The 15,923-nt window shown below is 41.2% G+C and overlaps 1 protein-coding gene across 11 annotated transcripts in view; it reads right to left on the reverse strand.

Annotated features, from left to right (window-relative positions):
• ATP11B (ATPase phospholipid transporting 11B (putative)) overlaps positions 1–11,588 on the reverse strand; it is a 65,848-nt gene extending 54,260 nt beyond the window's left edge. For 7 of the 11 annotated variants that reach the window (XM_038146455.1, XM_038146454.1, XM_038146450.1 and 4 more), the window contains exon 1: positions 11,347–11,587. In XM_038146455.1, coding sequence (XP_038002383.1) covers positions 11,347–11,373 — 27 coding nt within the window. In that variant the 5' untranslated portion in view covers positions 11,374–11,587. Of the gene's footprint in view, positions 1–11,346 lie in introns of all 11 variants that reach the window. The other 4 variants (XR_005258033.1, XM_038146452.1, XM_038146451.1 and 1 more) reach the window with 1 other exon arrangement.
• Positions 11,589–15,923: the final 4,335 nt, after the last annotated feature.

The following is a 15,923-nucleotide window of genomic DNA, read 5'->3' on the forward strand; positions in this document are numbered from 1 at the left end:
CTGTGCAGCCAGCAAAGCAGTGCAGAAAGCACACTGTTTCCTAATTTCACTTAATAGACAGTTCTCTCTCTTTCTAACGTCATTCTTCAACTCAGCTGCAAAAGTAGGGTAACATGCCCTTGTCAAAGGATTTCTGCAGCTAAACAGCATGAGCAGAGAAACCCTAAATTAGAGTCTCGCAAAATGATTAAGTTGTCACCAATCTCTTCCCAAAAAAAAATAGTTTTCCTGCAGTTATCTAGTGAAGCGATTTCTACCCAAGTGCACAGATCACTGACTTCATAACAAATAATGCTGAATATAGGCCAAGACCTGGTATTTAAGGCTTCTTGACCAGATATATTACAGGCATATATATTACACGAATCTCCTTTAAATAAAATCTGACCCTAAGATGAAGTGACCTGATTTTTCTCCCCGTCATGATGCAGATTAAATCTAGATTTATTGGCCAAAGTTCAGTTCTTCAGATGACTTACCAACACAAACGAGGTGTTACCTCCCCTTGCAATACAGCTCTCATTTAATCTTTGCTACACACTTCCCCAGCAGAAGTTTTGCACCCAGATTAACTTAATACTTTGGTTTTGAAAACAGCCTAAAACATGCCACTTATATACAGTACACAGATAGTCTAGTCAAGTGGATTTATAAAGCACAAATAACCTCTAAAATAACCTCTAAAAAGAAGAAAAAGAAGAAAATAACCTCTAAAAAGAAGAAAAAGAAAGAAGTGATTAATAGCTTTCATTTCTTATAAATTTGAATGACTGTCAGCAAAGTCTAAGTAATTTTCACTAAACTTCTTCAGCAGTTACTGTTCTAAAAGTTAGACAAAGATATTCTCGGTGCAGTAAATTAGGCCCCTTTAAAACAGCACAGAAAACATATCCTGGGGAGCTGAGGAGAAGTATTTGATTCCAATTTTATGCAATTTATTTCATGAAAGCCATGGGATTCAACAGCCACCCCCAAACAACTCTTTCCTACATTTTCTCTGCATCTCAGCCACTGTACTTGGAGAAATGCCCATCAGCCATGAGGTAAGGAAAACTGATCCATCCATTTTCCCACTTTGGTTTGTGTTTTTGGTTTTGTCTCGGTTTTTTTTTTCCAATCTTTTTTAATTTGTTATGCCAGTTGTCTGGTCATGTAATAAAAAGCTTCCCCCTGAAAGAAGAGTTTTACACTGCTGCTGGGGAAGCCTTAATAACACACATAACGAACTAGGCAACTGCACAGGAAGCAAATGAGGATCAGCGCTACAAAAACGACCCTCCCAACACCTGCAAGTGCAAAGGAAGAAAAGAAAAAAAAGACTTTGTACTCAACCTCCTGCAAGACTTAGCACTTCAATGCCACTATTAAGGTATGGCAGTGTGCACCAACGCCCTCCCCACACACTCTACAGCACTGTTAGGTGAGACAGCAGAAATCCACAGATCTTTCAGCAAGGATTACTGACATGAGACTGGCAAGCAACACACCAATTTCATTATCAAGCTTTGCAATATGTGCATTGATAATCACAAATCATCTGCCAGGTGCTTTTTGCTTATGACTTGCATAAACTTTAGTATACTTTAATATCATCTCCCAGGGTTTCTCATTCATTACTCACAGCTTTTACAAAGGGGGAAGAAAAACCAAACTTGTATTTGCCAAAAGAACTTCTGCTATGTGACCACTGAAAAGTGAAAGGGGTTTGAAAGAAGGAAGTCTCATTCAGAGCCTCTTCCTCTTTTAAAAAGCCACACTGAACACAACAGACAAAAGCAGCAGCTCCCCAAAAACCTTTCTGAATATCACATACTACTTAATAAAGCTAATAAACAGAAGAAAGGCTTTCTGAGACCAAGTTTTCTCCTAGGGAAGTGACTTAACTGATCATGGCTGCAGAAGCAGAACACCACATTTCCTGGCAGACAGCCCAAAAGTCTGCTATTACACTGCTGTCAAGATATATTTTGATTAAAGGTGTTTTGAGGAAATGGATTTTCTTGCTTTGGATTTTCTTCTGAATATACATAGAACACTTCTCCCTCTGTCAGATAAGATGATCTATTCACACTCCATGCCCATTTTCAGAAGTCTGTGTAAATTTGTACTCCATACAATCAGCCAATAATTCTTTCAGTCATGTAACTGGGCAGCAGTCAAACTGAATTTGCCTTATCAAAGGTTAGCATGAAGGAAGAAACAGCCTCTCACAGCAATTTTAAACACTGCTCTAACAACTAAAATAGTGAATCAGCTGAAGCACCCTGATGTGTACACAGTGCCATGCAATTTGTACCTCCCCTTTTAAATACCACGGCAGTAAAGAAATAAAACTACTTAAAGTCATGCACTATTTGTGCAACTTCCTCTTCGCTCCAACTGTATCTACAGCTGTTCAAAATATCTGATAATAAATCATATTGTAACCTCCTAAAAGACTTACAAGCAGATTACATTCTTTTGTGAAAACACACCCTCTAGGTAACAAGACCTGTGAAATCATGAGGCAATAACCCTTCCTTTCACAAAGTTAAAATATGTCTAGTATTGCAGTAAGAAAGTTGTACTGGGGCTTGCCACAAAGTCCTGCTCACACAGAGCTCAAGTTGTGCTTACTTTACATACTATTTTGCCAAGATGCCCACCAAAAATAACTTGGAAAAATCCCTACTTAAAATTTTAAAAAATCACCTATCTTCTCTTTATTTATCTGTAAACACAACAAACAAGGCAAGCTGGCCTCATTCACTGCTAACATACTGCCCCACACCAGCTTCTCTGCTCAGGTCACTGCCAAACAGACTGGTCTTGTAACATCAATAAAATCAGAAAGGAAAAATGAACTGAACAGGCCAGTTAATATTTCTAACACAGCACTCTCAAAGGCTGCTATGGCATGTCCAGTTCCTGTTAGCAGCAAAGGATTTGAACGGAGATTCAGGTAAATTGTTTAATTCAAAAACAGTCCAGCTTGCATCAATGAAGGAAATGGCTTTCTTATCCTCCTCTAAAATCCAAATCACAGTATTTATAAAGCATAGTCCATTTTGGACTTCATATGATAATACAAACCTAGGAGCTTGTAACAGCTGCTCTTTCACGACTGTCTTCAACAGAATGCCAAGATTCACTTTATTAATCCAGTGACCAAAGAGGCCCTACACAAAAGCCAGCAAGGGACTGTTTATAAGTTCTTGTAGTGATATGACAAAGGGGAATGGCTTTAAACTGAGAGAGGGCAGATTTGGAATAGATACAAGGAAGAAATTCTTCCTTGTGAGGCTGCAGAGGCCATGGCACAGGTTGCCCAGAGAACCTGTGGCTGCTCCATTCCTGGAAGTCTTCAAGGCCAGGTTGGATGTGGCTTATCCTCTTGCCTCAATGTGCTTAACCAGCCAAATGCCTCTAATACATTCCTTGCCCATTGCTTTATTTTAGGATGCTCCCTGTCAGACACACAGACCATCAATCACTTTTGCTCAGATGCTTTCCGGAAGAAAAGAGACTCTACAATAAATTGTCTTCAGCTCCAATGAAGGAAGAAACTTAGTTAACATTCAGGTTCTAAGAAGCAAGCCTCAATCCCAAAGGCAGGGCTAGTGGCTCCCAACTTACATTTCAAGGCCTGTCAATGTGCTCTGATTTTTTTTTTCTTTGAAAAAAGATGCTTTACATAAAAGTCCAAGAAGTTGAAGAGACACTGAGGCTTGACAGTGTCTGTAGTCCAAAATGTCAAATGTGGTCTTCTGCCACATGCTCCCAAAGCAGCCCACTGCTCTAACATGGAAATGAAGATGCCTTTGCAGTTCCAACTACACAGTTCTAATTTCGGAACTAAAAGTTTTCCTCTGTGGGCTCCAGCAATTAGTTTTCTTTATCTGCAATATCATCTTCCTGTCAGGCATGCACAAAAGGAGAGTAGGCAAGATTTTTAAAGCTGAAGAGTAACTTCAGACACCCATTACGAGACAACTACAGGGCATCACATTTTATAAAATAAGAATTTAGAGCTCAAAAATCACAAGCCACTTTTTCAGAAGACTTCTCAAACTATACAAACTACACTGAACATGGAAAGTGCTACAATTCTGCAATAATCAACCACAGAAATAGCAGCTACTAAACAGGCCACACTAAGAAATACAGAACCAATGCAAGAAAAGAAAAAACACACAAATCCTTCACATACCTCTAATGACCATAGGATGGATCTCAGAAAAAGAATCCCCTCAAGTGCATTTTTTTCTGTACATTCCCTGCATTTGCTAAGTAGGCTTATAGCAGATTTTCAATATTAAATAAAGCATTCAAATCTGTGACAGGCTATGGACTTTCCCTTAAGGCTAGAAAGCAGCTCAAATTTTGTAGACAGCAATTTCACCATAAAAAAAATGACATTTCTCAAGTCCATGACAGGAAAAATACAGAGCAATCATACATTCCTTCACGTACTGGCATACTAAATACACTATTATGTAAAAATGAAATGCTATTTACCCTCTGCTTTGAAGAATCATTTATAAAAGTATTTTACACAAGCATGAAGGGCTCCTGTTCTGGACTACACATACAGCCATTATTGAAAACCCTTGTTTTCAATATTTGGATTTGTTCTAGTAGGCAATAGCTATTTATGCCAATCAGCTCCTGCACTGAGAGTCTAATTCATATTTTCTTTCAGCACAGAACAAAAAACAACAAACCCTTTCCAAAAGTATCTTCCCCCAAAATCACCATTAAATAATAAATCTTAAGGCTTTTTCAAAATGTGTGCCAAAATTATACTGACAATTGCTGACAATGGCTGCTTAACAAATTTCACAGGAAGAGAACTTAGTTCATTGCTGGAACTGTCTGGCTCTTCTTTTAACATGCTTTGAAAAAGCCTCCTCTGTAAAACATTACAGTCTTGAGTCTACTGCATCCACTCAATAGCATTTTTAGTTCTAATTCCATTTTGAACACGATTTATGATTTAAGTGTCGGTTTAATGCCCTGCTTTCAGACATGTATACAGACTAGTCTATCCTTAAAGCTTGCCAAATCTTAAGCTTCGTTTCAACTTTGTTGCAATTCTCTTTCCAAAAAGAAATATAAATATCTACAAAAATGTGCACAGCCACACAAAGTAGCACAAAAACATGCAAAGGAGTAACAAAATGCAACAACAGATGACAACATGTATTTTGGGGGATAAACCGTTTAAAACCTCTTCCTCTAGTAAAACATTTCAGGATAAAAACAAACAGTTTGCCTTTTGTCTGCATCATTATCTCTCCTTCCCATTTACAGGAAAGTTCTCCTTTCCCAGACTTATTTTTACGCAAAATAAACAAGGAAAAAAATCCTCTTAAGTCACTGCATGTGGGAGGCCAAGGAATTGCAGGCGTTTGTTTTTTAAATCACAGTGTAGTTCTCAGTCCTAGTTTCTATCTTTTCTACCACGGTCTGTACTAATGCTAAGTGGTTTTCTCAACAGCAGGTGAAAAGAGGTTGAAAAAAGTCTAGCTGCAATTATGTCATCAGTGTTTAGCTAGAAGATATGACCTTGCATTTACAGAGACACTTTGTCACATCTGTTTTGCTGCAGTTCTTACCTGCTTGCTTAACAAACAGATTTTGAGCTAGAAATTGAAGGATTTTTTTTGAGAGATAAACTTTTTCCTGGTGACATAATTACAAAAACAGTCATAACTACTGAGCACATCACAATACAGTCAAGAAAAAGCAAGAACAGATCGTCAGTGAAAGTCACAAGTCATGATGCTTTTAATGAAATTCAAACACATTGTTGTATTTTTCTTCTGTAACTTCTGTCTCCATCCCAGAGGAAAGCAAATGTCAGTTTTAATGAAGTCAGCCAACCCACTTAAAACTAGAAAAACAAATACCAATGATATTCAAAACACATGTTGAATGTTACTAAATCCAGCACGTCTACTTGCCTTAGATTACAATTTTACCTTCCACTGAGAGTGCAGAAACAATCTCTGAGCAGTAAACAGAGCCTTTCACCCACCCCACCAGATACTCCCTATTGACCAGAACACAAATAGTTTTTGTTCATTGTTAACAAAATTCTGTTTTTCTCCCTCTTCTCCTTTAGTCACATAAAAACCATGAACAGACAGAACCTATTAAGGGAGCAGGACCCCATTAGTGCAGGAATATCATACAGTCAATTAAATAGTCCTATTATTGAGTGGTAAGTGGAAATTTGGCACAACAAAAATTTCCTGTTTAAAAAGCTCATGGATAGGAGAAAAAAGAAAAGAGGATGGGACAAAATACAGGTCAAATACCCAAGTCTCACAGCAAGGCAGCACATCAGACAACACCAATCTTCCCATTTTTAAAACAGTTTTAGAAAGAATCAGTGTCAGGACTGGTTTGATTATGTTTTGGTATGCAATTCTTAGATTTAGAGTTTAATTTTCATGAGGTAAGACTTACGAATTACACACAGGACACAACGAACGTCTCCATTTGGCGCAGACAGCTGGCTGAAGGCAGGGCCAGGTTCTGCACGCTTTGGAACACATTGTGCTGCAAATGTATCAGCCCTCAGCAGCCACAGAATACAAAGAGAAAATAAGGTTAAAAGACCCTAACACATGGGAGCACTAGTCCAGCAGATCAAAGAATATCTCTGGTAAAAAAAAGAGGGCCACATTTGCTCCTCTGCTAAGTTACAGGAAGGGAGTCCTTGACCTCCAGCTCTCAAACCACTCCAGCAAAGCAATACAACCTTTGGGCTGTTCCAACACGCACCTCGCTGATCCCTCAGTGATAATTCAGAAGGTATTAACCATGCAGTCTGAACCCCCAGGAACTCTTCTGAGCAAATATGCATTTATTTTTCTAGCATAAAATAACAAGCAGTTAGTTAGTTTTAGTCAGAAAGGGGAAGAGGCTTCATTGACAAAGACGAGGAGGGAAATAGTACTCCAGAATAGCAAGGTGATTTCAAAAGCTAGATTCTCAATCATTGGATTAGTTTAAAGTACTTCTGGCATTCAGAAAACAGAAGGAATTTGGGGCAGGGGGGGAGGAGGGAAGTAACTGTATTCAGTGAAATGATTAAGAGAAAATAATACACACTTGTCAGTGCAAACAATGAAATAAATGCTATCCACCTTGTTCAGAATGCCAGTAACTGCAAGGTATTTCAAAATACCATCTGTCCTCTCAGAACATCTTAACAGTAACCAGCATCTGAAAGGAAAAACAAAAAAACCAACCCATCCTAGACATCCAATCCTCTAGTGCTAATCTGTTTGAGGACATTCCCTTATTAGTAAAAATTTTTCATTAGAACACATCTAGAAGATGAACACTCCTACAGATACTGTGCTGGCTGTGGAGGGTGTGAGGTGTGACAGGCACTACCTACACAGAACAGTCAAAAACATTCCCTGTGATCACCCCTCAATGCAGCCTATGGAGAACTTCTGGACTTGATAAACTCCTGACACCCCTCTCAAACTGAACCTTCTTATAACCAGGAAATAAATAAAATAGCCTGGTAACTAGATTTTACAGTTAATCTATAGATTTTATCTCTGATTTACAGTAAAATAAGGAAACTGCATTTGCCCAAACCCAGCCCACCACAGCATTAAAGCTGCTGTGCACTACAGCATTCAGGTCCTTAAACAGCAAAGATACTCGGCCAAATCCAGCACAACACTTGTCTTGAGTTGTCATTAATACAAGAGGGGCCAGGTAGGCAACTCTTAGGTTTTGTCCATGTAGAACTCTTTGTACTTTACTTAGCTGTTAGACAACAGCTCAAAAGGCTCAAACTCCTCATAACAGCAATAGAAGAGAAATCCAGAGTCCCTTCTCCAATTGACAGGATTAATAATTTAAAATTATGCAGCTAAAATCCTACATACAAGGGTACTCTATCACAATTTTCAGAGACCTCCTTGCCAGAGAACTGAAGGTGTCAGTATGTTCTGTTAATAGCACTGTAACAGCTCCTGCACTGCATGTGCACCATCAGAGAGCAGCACAGCCCAAATGCTGCCATAAACCCACCAAAGGAGAAGTGGAACAGAAAGTCCCTGGGTGTTACAAATGTCACTGTACTCTCCTTTTGTGGTGGTACTGCACAAACTCAACCGTGAGAGCCACAATAGCACTTGGTACACAGATTTGCCATGAGCTCTAACCCATCACATCTGGAAATGCAAATAAAACATACTATGCTATTCCTGAATATTAATGATGCTTCCTATCAACTGTTGTTTATCTGGTTGCTTTTTTCAAGCAGAGTTGGCTGTGCCTGTGGCGTTATGCAACCCTCCAAATCCACATGCCTACTGCTCTCTGAGATTTCAAGGTAACAGAGCTGGAACCCAGACATCTCTCCTGCCCAAAGCTTGTCTTTATCATGGCATTTTACTCAAAGCCATGAAATGTAACTCCATTTGGCTCTATATTTTTTCATTACTAAAACCCAAGTACTTCCAACTATTAACTACATTCTGTAACATTAACATAGTAAGTTAATGACTTACTACGCAGCTTATCTATGATGAAGCAGCATTAGATGGAGAAAAACTGATAAACTGTCTCTGCTATGGGGGTATGAATTGTTTCGGAAATAGAAAACCAGACTTAAGGCCAAGATACCAAACAACCTGATTTGCACTACATAGGCACTGAAGGCTGTACTACTGTCACCCATTTCTTAGATACAACAAATCACTAAAAACATCCAACACCTCAGTTAAAAAACTGTTACGGACTTGTAAGACGATAATAAGGATGATTGAAGCCTTACATTCTCAGCATGTCTCTTCAGATGACTGTTCATGCCTTTCTATCCCTTTCTGTAGCTCTACAGGCATGCACTGGACTTCACAGAGAAAGCACAGCAAAGTCACTACTTTCAAAACATGGCTAAAATAGTCTGAATTCCATACCAGGTCCTCTCATTACTTTAAGTTCACCTGCTTCATTCTCCCCCCATCTTAACAATTCAAGTTCTCAAAACCACACACACCCTGAGCACTCAGTATATGAAATACTGTTCTCTTAAGCAAACAAGAAGTTGCAAAACAACTCATTGGTTTCATACAGAGAGTACTTAAAAAGTACCTCAAAGCACCTTCAGCTAAGTACCACTCCCTCTCCCCAGTCCCTTACTACTTTTCCAGCATTTCTGCACACCAACGTTTTTCTTTTGTATTACTACAACATCCCACTTCCATCACTCCCACTCGTTTGCCTGACTCCAACCCTCCTGTAAGGATGAGGACCCTTTTATAAAACCCGCTGCCACATCAAGCACAGGTACAAATGCATGATCCAAAGGCATCCAAACCCACACATTCCTCTCTTCTCCTCTCAGACACAGATTTTGGCACCTTTTGGTTCAATTATTTCTGTCACCCCACTCTTCCCACTCATTCTGGTTATTTTGTCAGCATCCTTCCCCATGTTTTTAGCCCTCTGACATTCTTTCAGAACCTAAACATCACAGCCATGTGGAGAAGCAAACATATGGTGGGATCTATGTTAAACCAGCAATTACACACAGGGATGAGTTGTCTGAGTGTCTTTAGGAAGAAACATGTAGTGTGATACCTATCTTAGGCCATTTTTCATCTTTATGAGCAGTGAAACAACCAAGCCATTAACATCTGTGACATCTATAGGAAGAGACCCACAAAACACATATCATTGCAATTTTTTTTCTCATCAGTACTATATTTACATGTCTGCCAAGAGTCTTGAATTTTTATTGTCCTGCTTTTCTACTACACTAATTATTTTCTTCCCTATTAAAACCAGTGCAAGTTTTAAACAGTTATTTTCCACCAGTTTCCTTTAAGAAGCACTAAAATCTCCTAGTGACAAGTTTATTGCTCATCCTGTTACACTAATGTTTTACTTTCTATTAAGGGCAAACAGATTTCTGGAAAGCTGGTCAGTGTACTTACTTGCAGTGAAAAAAGCAACCATGTTTGATACATGAATTGCTAGCACTGATACAGTCCTAATCTAAACTCTATGGAAGACAGCATAATGCTGCTTTAAAAACCACACACACAAACCTCAAGCCACCTTCAAGTGGAAAAAATGACAGCTATGTTATACCAGTTGTTTTTTTTTCTAAAAACGTGTGTAGGACTGTAACAGAACAGAAGAGTGTGGTCAGAGCTCAAACAGAGCAATTAATTTCCAGGTCAGTAACTCTTGGTGTCAGACCAAACTACTGAGCACTGTCAAGCTGGCACTGAGACCATGACCACAAGCTCTCTTCCTCAGACACAGACCTGGGAAAATCTATGGGCTATGGGAAAGGAGGTCAGGGAAAAACAGGAGCAAAAAAGAACACAAATTTTTAAATCTTTTTTTTTTTTGTAAAACATGATGCAACAAATTAAACAAATCATTAGTGAGACAGAAGCTTTAACAAATTAAAATCTGAAAACCTAACTAATGTAAGCTCTTGCACTAACCTGGACAACATCCGTGATGCAAAATAACTCCAAAGAATGGAAGAAGTTATTTTACAAATACATCATTTAAAAAGAATTTCTCCCTTAGAGAAAACGCAAGTAGGATAATGCTGGTCGGGGCAGGAAGCCGGCCAATACTTCAAATCAAAATAGTAAAACTCGATGTACTTCCCTGCTACAGCAGCACAGACGTGACAGCCACGGCCGCCTGGTTTTCCCTGCTCGTTCTAACCCAGCAGAGCAAGCACCGCCCGTGTGGGGGGACAGGCACCCTCACTGCTGCCTTTTCCAAGTGGTTTCCCCCGCCAAAAGCATTTCACGGATGTTTTCCTTCAATTTCATTCACTTTCAAATCCTCAGCACGCAGCGGCTGCAAAGCGCTCGGGTACGGGGAAATATTTGAGAGAGGCACGTCGGGTGAAAAGCCTTAAAACATTTCGCAACGGGAAGGAGGAAGAAGCTGCGAATCTCTGAAGTGTCGGTCCAGGGGAAAAGGCACCGTCATTTGTCCGGCAAGTTTGGGGAGCCCTTCCCAACGGGGGCCACACGAAAGGGAACGCACTATCCTCTGTGCCAAAGGGGTTTCGAGGAAAAAAAAAAAAAAAAACAAAAAACAAAAACCCCACAAAGGCCAAAAGACTGAAACCCCAAACACTCGGATACGGGTTAAAAATAAAATTTAAAAACCCTTCAATAACGATCCAAGTGCAGCCTGCGGTTCTCCCCAGCCCCTGCGCGGGGAAGGACTCTCCTCTCTCCCGCACCCCGGCCCTGTCCCCCGCGGACCCGCGGCCCGGGCGGCGCCGTCGGGACGGGGCCGAGCCGAGAGCTCGCCCGGCCCGTGGTGCGGAGGGTGCAGGGAGGCACCTACCAGCTGCTGCCGGACCCAGCGCAGCATCCCCGGCGGCGCGGGTCGCGGCCCCCGCGGCGGGGCTCCCTCGGCAGTGCCGCGCCCTCCCTCCGCTGTTACCGCCGCCGCCTCAGGCGAGCCGCCCGCCGCGGCTGCTCCCCATGGCGCGGGGCCCACGCCGAGTCAGGAGCGGCACAGCCCCGCCGGCGCCCCGAGCCGCGGCTGCCGCCGCCATCACAGCACGGCCGCTGACACTCGGCGGCTGCGGCCGCCCCGGGAAGTGACGTGGCGGGGCGGGGAGAGGGGCCGGTGGGAGCGATGGAGCCGTGAGGGGGGAGCCGCCGTGACCTGCCCCGGGCCTGGGCTGCCGTGGTCCGGCCGCTCCTCCGGCCTGAGGTGCGGCTTCTCGGGCACAAGAGCCGTGCGTGCGCCCGAGTCATCCTCGGGCAAAATTCCAGCTCCCCACACGGGCTCCGGCCGCGGCCCGTCAGGGCTCAGCGCCCTCAGCCCTATGAGGGCCCCCTGTTCTACCCCAGGGAAGCTACTTCGCAACTTGACTGTTTTATCTTTCTTTTCTTTGCAAAAAGTGCAAAGCGTATACATGTTGGAATAAAGGCTTTGAAAAGAGAGCAGACAATCACTGATTTAAAGCCCAAGTGCTCGGTATGTGGGTCTCCCAAAGCAGCGAACAGGTGCTGGAGGACCTGGCGCCCTGCTGCTGGCAGCATTGTCTTGAGCCGCTGTTTGTTAAAATCGAGTGTAGAAACGTGCTGATGTCAGGCAGTGATTTCCGAAATCTTCCCACCTGGACGCGTTCCTGTGTCACCGGCTCTGTGTTACCCTGCCTTGGCAGGGGTTGGGCTGGGTGATCTCCAGAGGTCCCTCCCAACCTCGGCAAATCTGTGATTTTGCTCTGAAAACAGCTGTTGCTTATCGAAACAAAACAGTGTTCACTGCCAAACATTGGACACACCTATACAAGTCTGCAGCTTCTGTGCCTCTGTGACTAAGAACTAAAGGAGATTATTTTAAGCAGTAAAGACCTGGTGTTTGTGACCAAATACAGTTGTCCCTGAAGTCAGTGACAATTTTGACACTGAATTAAAGAGAAGTGTTTCTGTGAGTGAAGAGCACTGTTCCTGCCGCTCCCATTTGTTCCCAGGGAATTAGGACTTTTAGCAAGGAATCATAATTGTATCTGCTGTAGTATTTAGTGTTCATATAGAAATTTAGAATGTAATTCAGGATTTAAGATGGATGATCTAATGTCTGAGCAATGGAATCTTGTGGTGGTTTAAGCATCTGCATTTAATTAGAAAAATAACGTTTAAACAGCAGGGAATAAGACTATTTTTATCAGGCACTTAGGAAAGCTCATGTTAGCAAAACTTGGTATTAAATGCGAGGCATTATTTCAAAACATTTAAATACATCAGAGTTTCAAACAGCTTGCACTACTCTATTCATCTAATGAGAAGTCGAAAATAACAGAGTGATTTCATAGCTGTGGCACATTGCCTGGAGAGTGGCCTTAAGCCAGAAGCTGAACTGATACAATATTCATGCTCCTCTTTTATCATCAGATGCAGAACAGGGTCCTGACCACTACACACTAAAATTCATATGCCATTACTCTGAAGTGCAAGAATATTTATCACTCTCTCCCTGCCAGATTCCAGTATGAGTTGCACTTTCTGCAAGCCTCTGTTTCCATGGCTTGCAGTTGTGTTACATAAAGCTGCTTGGCGCTGTCTGTTCCACATTTGCTGTAATGATACTGTTTCACCAGACAAAACTTGGAAGCAATTTGCAAGTGATTTGAACCCTGCAGTTTGTATTTTTCACTCTAAGATGCTTGTATTTTAGTGGATGAATGTATATTGACAGGATGGAATTTTTTGCTCTGTGCAGCAAAGGCACCTTTTCAAATATACAGAAAAATTTCACTAAAAAAGCATCCTTTCCTAGCATCCTGCCTAGTAAAACTTTGCACCTTTAAAATTGCTCAAAAGCCCACACTAGACATTTATGAAGTTTCATCTCACCCTTGAGAGATAAATAGTTTTCAGAAGAGAAAATTGAAGCAGAGCAGCCAAGCCAGATATTGATTAGCCAGTAACACTCCAGCACTTCTCAAATCAGAGGTCAACTGTATTAAGAATTAAGATTCCCACATCAGAGACCACACTTTAAAATAGTGCCCTGGAGTCACCTGAATTCACACAGCAGGCTTATACAGAAAAAAAAAAATAAAAAAGCAGCTGCTGAAGAAAAAAGTCACCTTCCGAAGACTGGGTTTAACCCATTGCCCAGGCTCTCTTGATTAGACTCCAAGCTTTCCACTTAAGTTTCTATGGGAGTAATGATTTCAGCTGTTTGTTTAGCAAGATCAGGATATAAATGCTGTCTGATAAAGAAATATTTACATTAACATAAAAACACACACTTGAATGTTAGGTCCAGCAAGCTTTTATTTATGCATGCATGAGTAATTCTTATATAATCAATGGTGCTACTTTTAGGTTTATAAAATTAAACATTGGTAACCACAGAATCAGTGCCTGAACATGCAACCATCAAATTGTCACTGGGGCTGCTGATGCTTCTCCCTGAGCTTGTTCCTGTGGGAGACACTCACGCATTTCTGTTGGTTTTGAATGGTGTTTTGGGGCCAGCAAATGGTGTTTTTTCCAGCAGGAACTGGTGAGATGCTGTCAGGCTGTATGACCACAACCAGTGCATGATGAGAGGAGATGGAAGTGCAGCACTGATGCCAGAGGGTGAGCTGCCTGCAGCATTCCTGCCTTGGAAAGACTCTGAAGTGCCTGGCAGCTGAGCCCTGTCACCTGCCCCATCCCTGGATGCACCAGCCCCATCCCAGGCTCCCAGGGTGCTGCAAAGGGGGTGGTCTCATCTGGTGCACTGACTTTGGGGCAGCCCAGTTCTCGTGTTGCATCTAGAAAATACCTCTGTCCTTTGGGACAGAAAGACAGAAAAGCCAAAGAGGTGCAGAGTAGAGATGGAGGTTCAGAGTAGGGATGTAGGTTTCTGTAGCAAAAACCAGTAATACTCCTTACAGTATCATTTTCCTGGTGGAAAATTCCTTTGGTTTCATTGAAATATTTTGTAATTTCTCTAAATGAGTATTTTATTCTATGCATTATTTACTTACTAATTACAGTGCTAATTAAAAATGCACACTATAAAAATACCTGTTTTGTTTCTAATCCTTCAAGGTTAAGGGCTGCCCGAGAGACACAGGGTTTCTTCAAGGCATCTTTATTCCTCAAGCATTCACTTACTGGCTGAAGCATCAATTATATAGAGATAATCAGTGGCTGATTTTCAGTCACAAGGCTTTTCATCTAAAGACACATGTGTATTCTTACCTAGAGCATCCAGTCTTCAGGGAAAAAGTAAAAGAGTTAAAAAACAAACTGAACATTTTAAAGGGAAACCTTACGTGCAGTTTGTTACTCCCTTTTTGTGCCCTGAAAGAAATAAAATCAGATTAAATGACAGGATGCACTAGGTGACATTTCCAAGACACTGGATCTCCACAATAACGCAGTATTTTTCTATTTCTTCTTACCCTTTCTCTCAGTTGTTAAAACCTGGATCTTGATGTCACACATCATCTTTCCATTGTTGTTTTTTTTCTTTTCACTTGAGAGCTTTGTTGAGAGTGTAGAACTTCAACTTCTACCCAACACATGAAGCTCAAGAGAGCTGGATCCCAAGAGCCAGGTGAGGGGCTCCATGTGACACACAGAAGGTCAAACATATCAGTGCCCTGCAGGCACAGAGAACTTTGCACTGCACCACACTTCACCAAAAGATGCTCTGCACTTACCTCATCCCTGGCTGTGCAGAATGGCCTGGCCTGCTAAATGCAAGTCAAGAGAGTTTACAATCAGTGCTACTCAGTTTGCAAGGCCCCAGGACAACAGGAAGCTGTGTGGAAAACATTACAATTCATCTTCCCTTTCAGCCTCACTGTTAACTTTTTAATTATGTGTTGCCTGTAGGCCGCAATGTTCAGCTTGTGGCTTTCTCTAAAGCTGTTTTGTTTTCTTTTTCCCCAGGGAAGCAATCCAAGATTAGAAGAAATAGGAAATCCTGGAAAGCCATCCCTTATCTTCTTGAAGCTGAGTATGACCAGGATAAAGTATAAAATTCTAATTGTTCATGCATTTTTTTTATTTTTTTTTTTTTTAGGGAAGAAATACAATTTTTCAACCCATGGCTCATAAAGTTTGGAACATCTCCAATGGCCATGTCTTGATGGAAAGTGGAGGACTAATACTCTTGAAAAACAATGGTTTTGTTAAAAAATGTGTTCAGGAAAGTTAGTTAATTTCTAATATATCCTTGACAGTGACATAATTTTGACATAATTTTGCAATTCTGTATTATAAACTAGGATAACCGTATAAAATGTGAATTTTTCTCCAGACTCTTTATCTAATGATTTATAAAAATACACTTTTCCAACTAATTCATTTTTACACTCATCTTCCTTTTCTAATTTATAAGCTCTAGTGATTATTGGCATTCATACATCACCTCATGGTTAACCTTTGTAAAAAAATGCCAGG

This window comes from Motacilla alba, chromosome 9, assembly GCF_015832195.1.
Source record: "Motacilla alba alba isolate MOTALB_02 chromosome 9, Motacilla_alba_V1.0_pri, whole genome shotgun sequence".
Taxonomy (NCBI): Eukaryota; Metazoa; Chordata; class Aves; order Passeriformes; family Motacillidae; genus Motacilla; species Motacilla alba.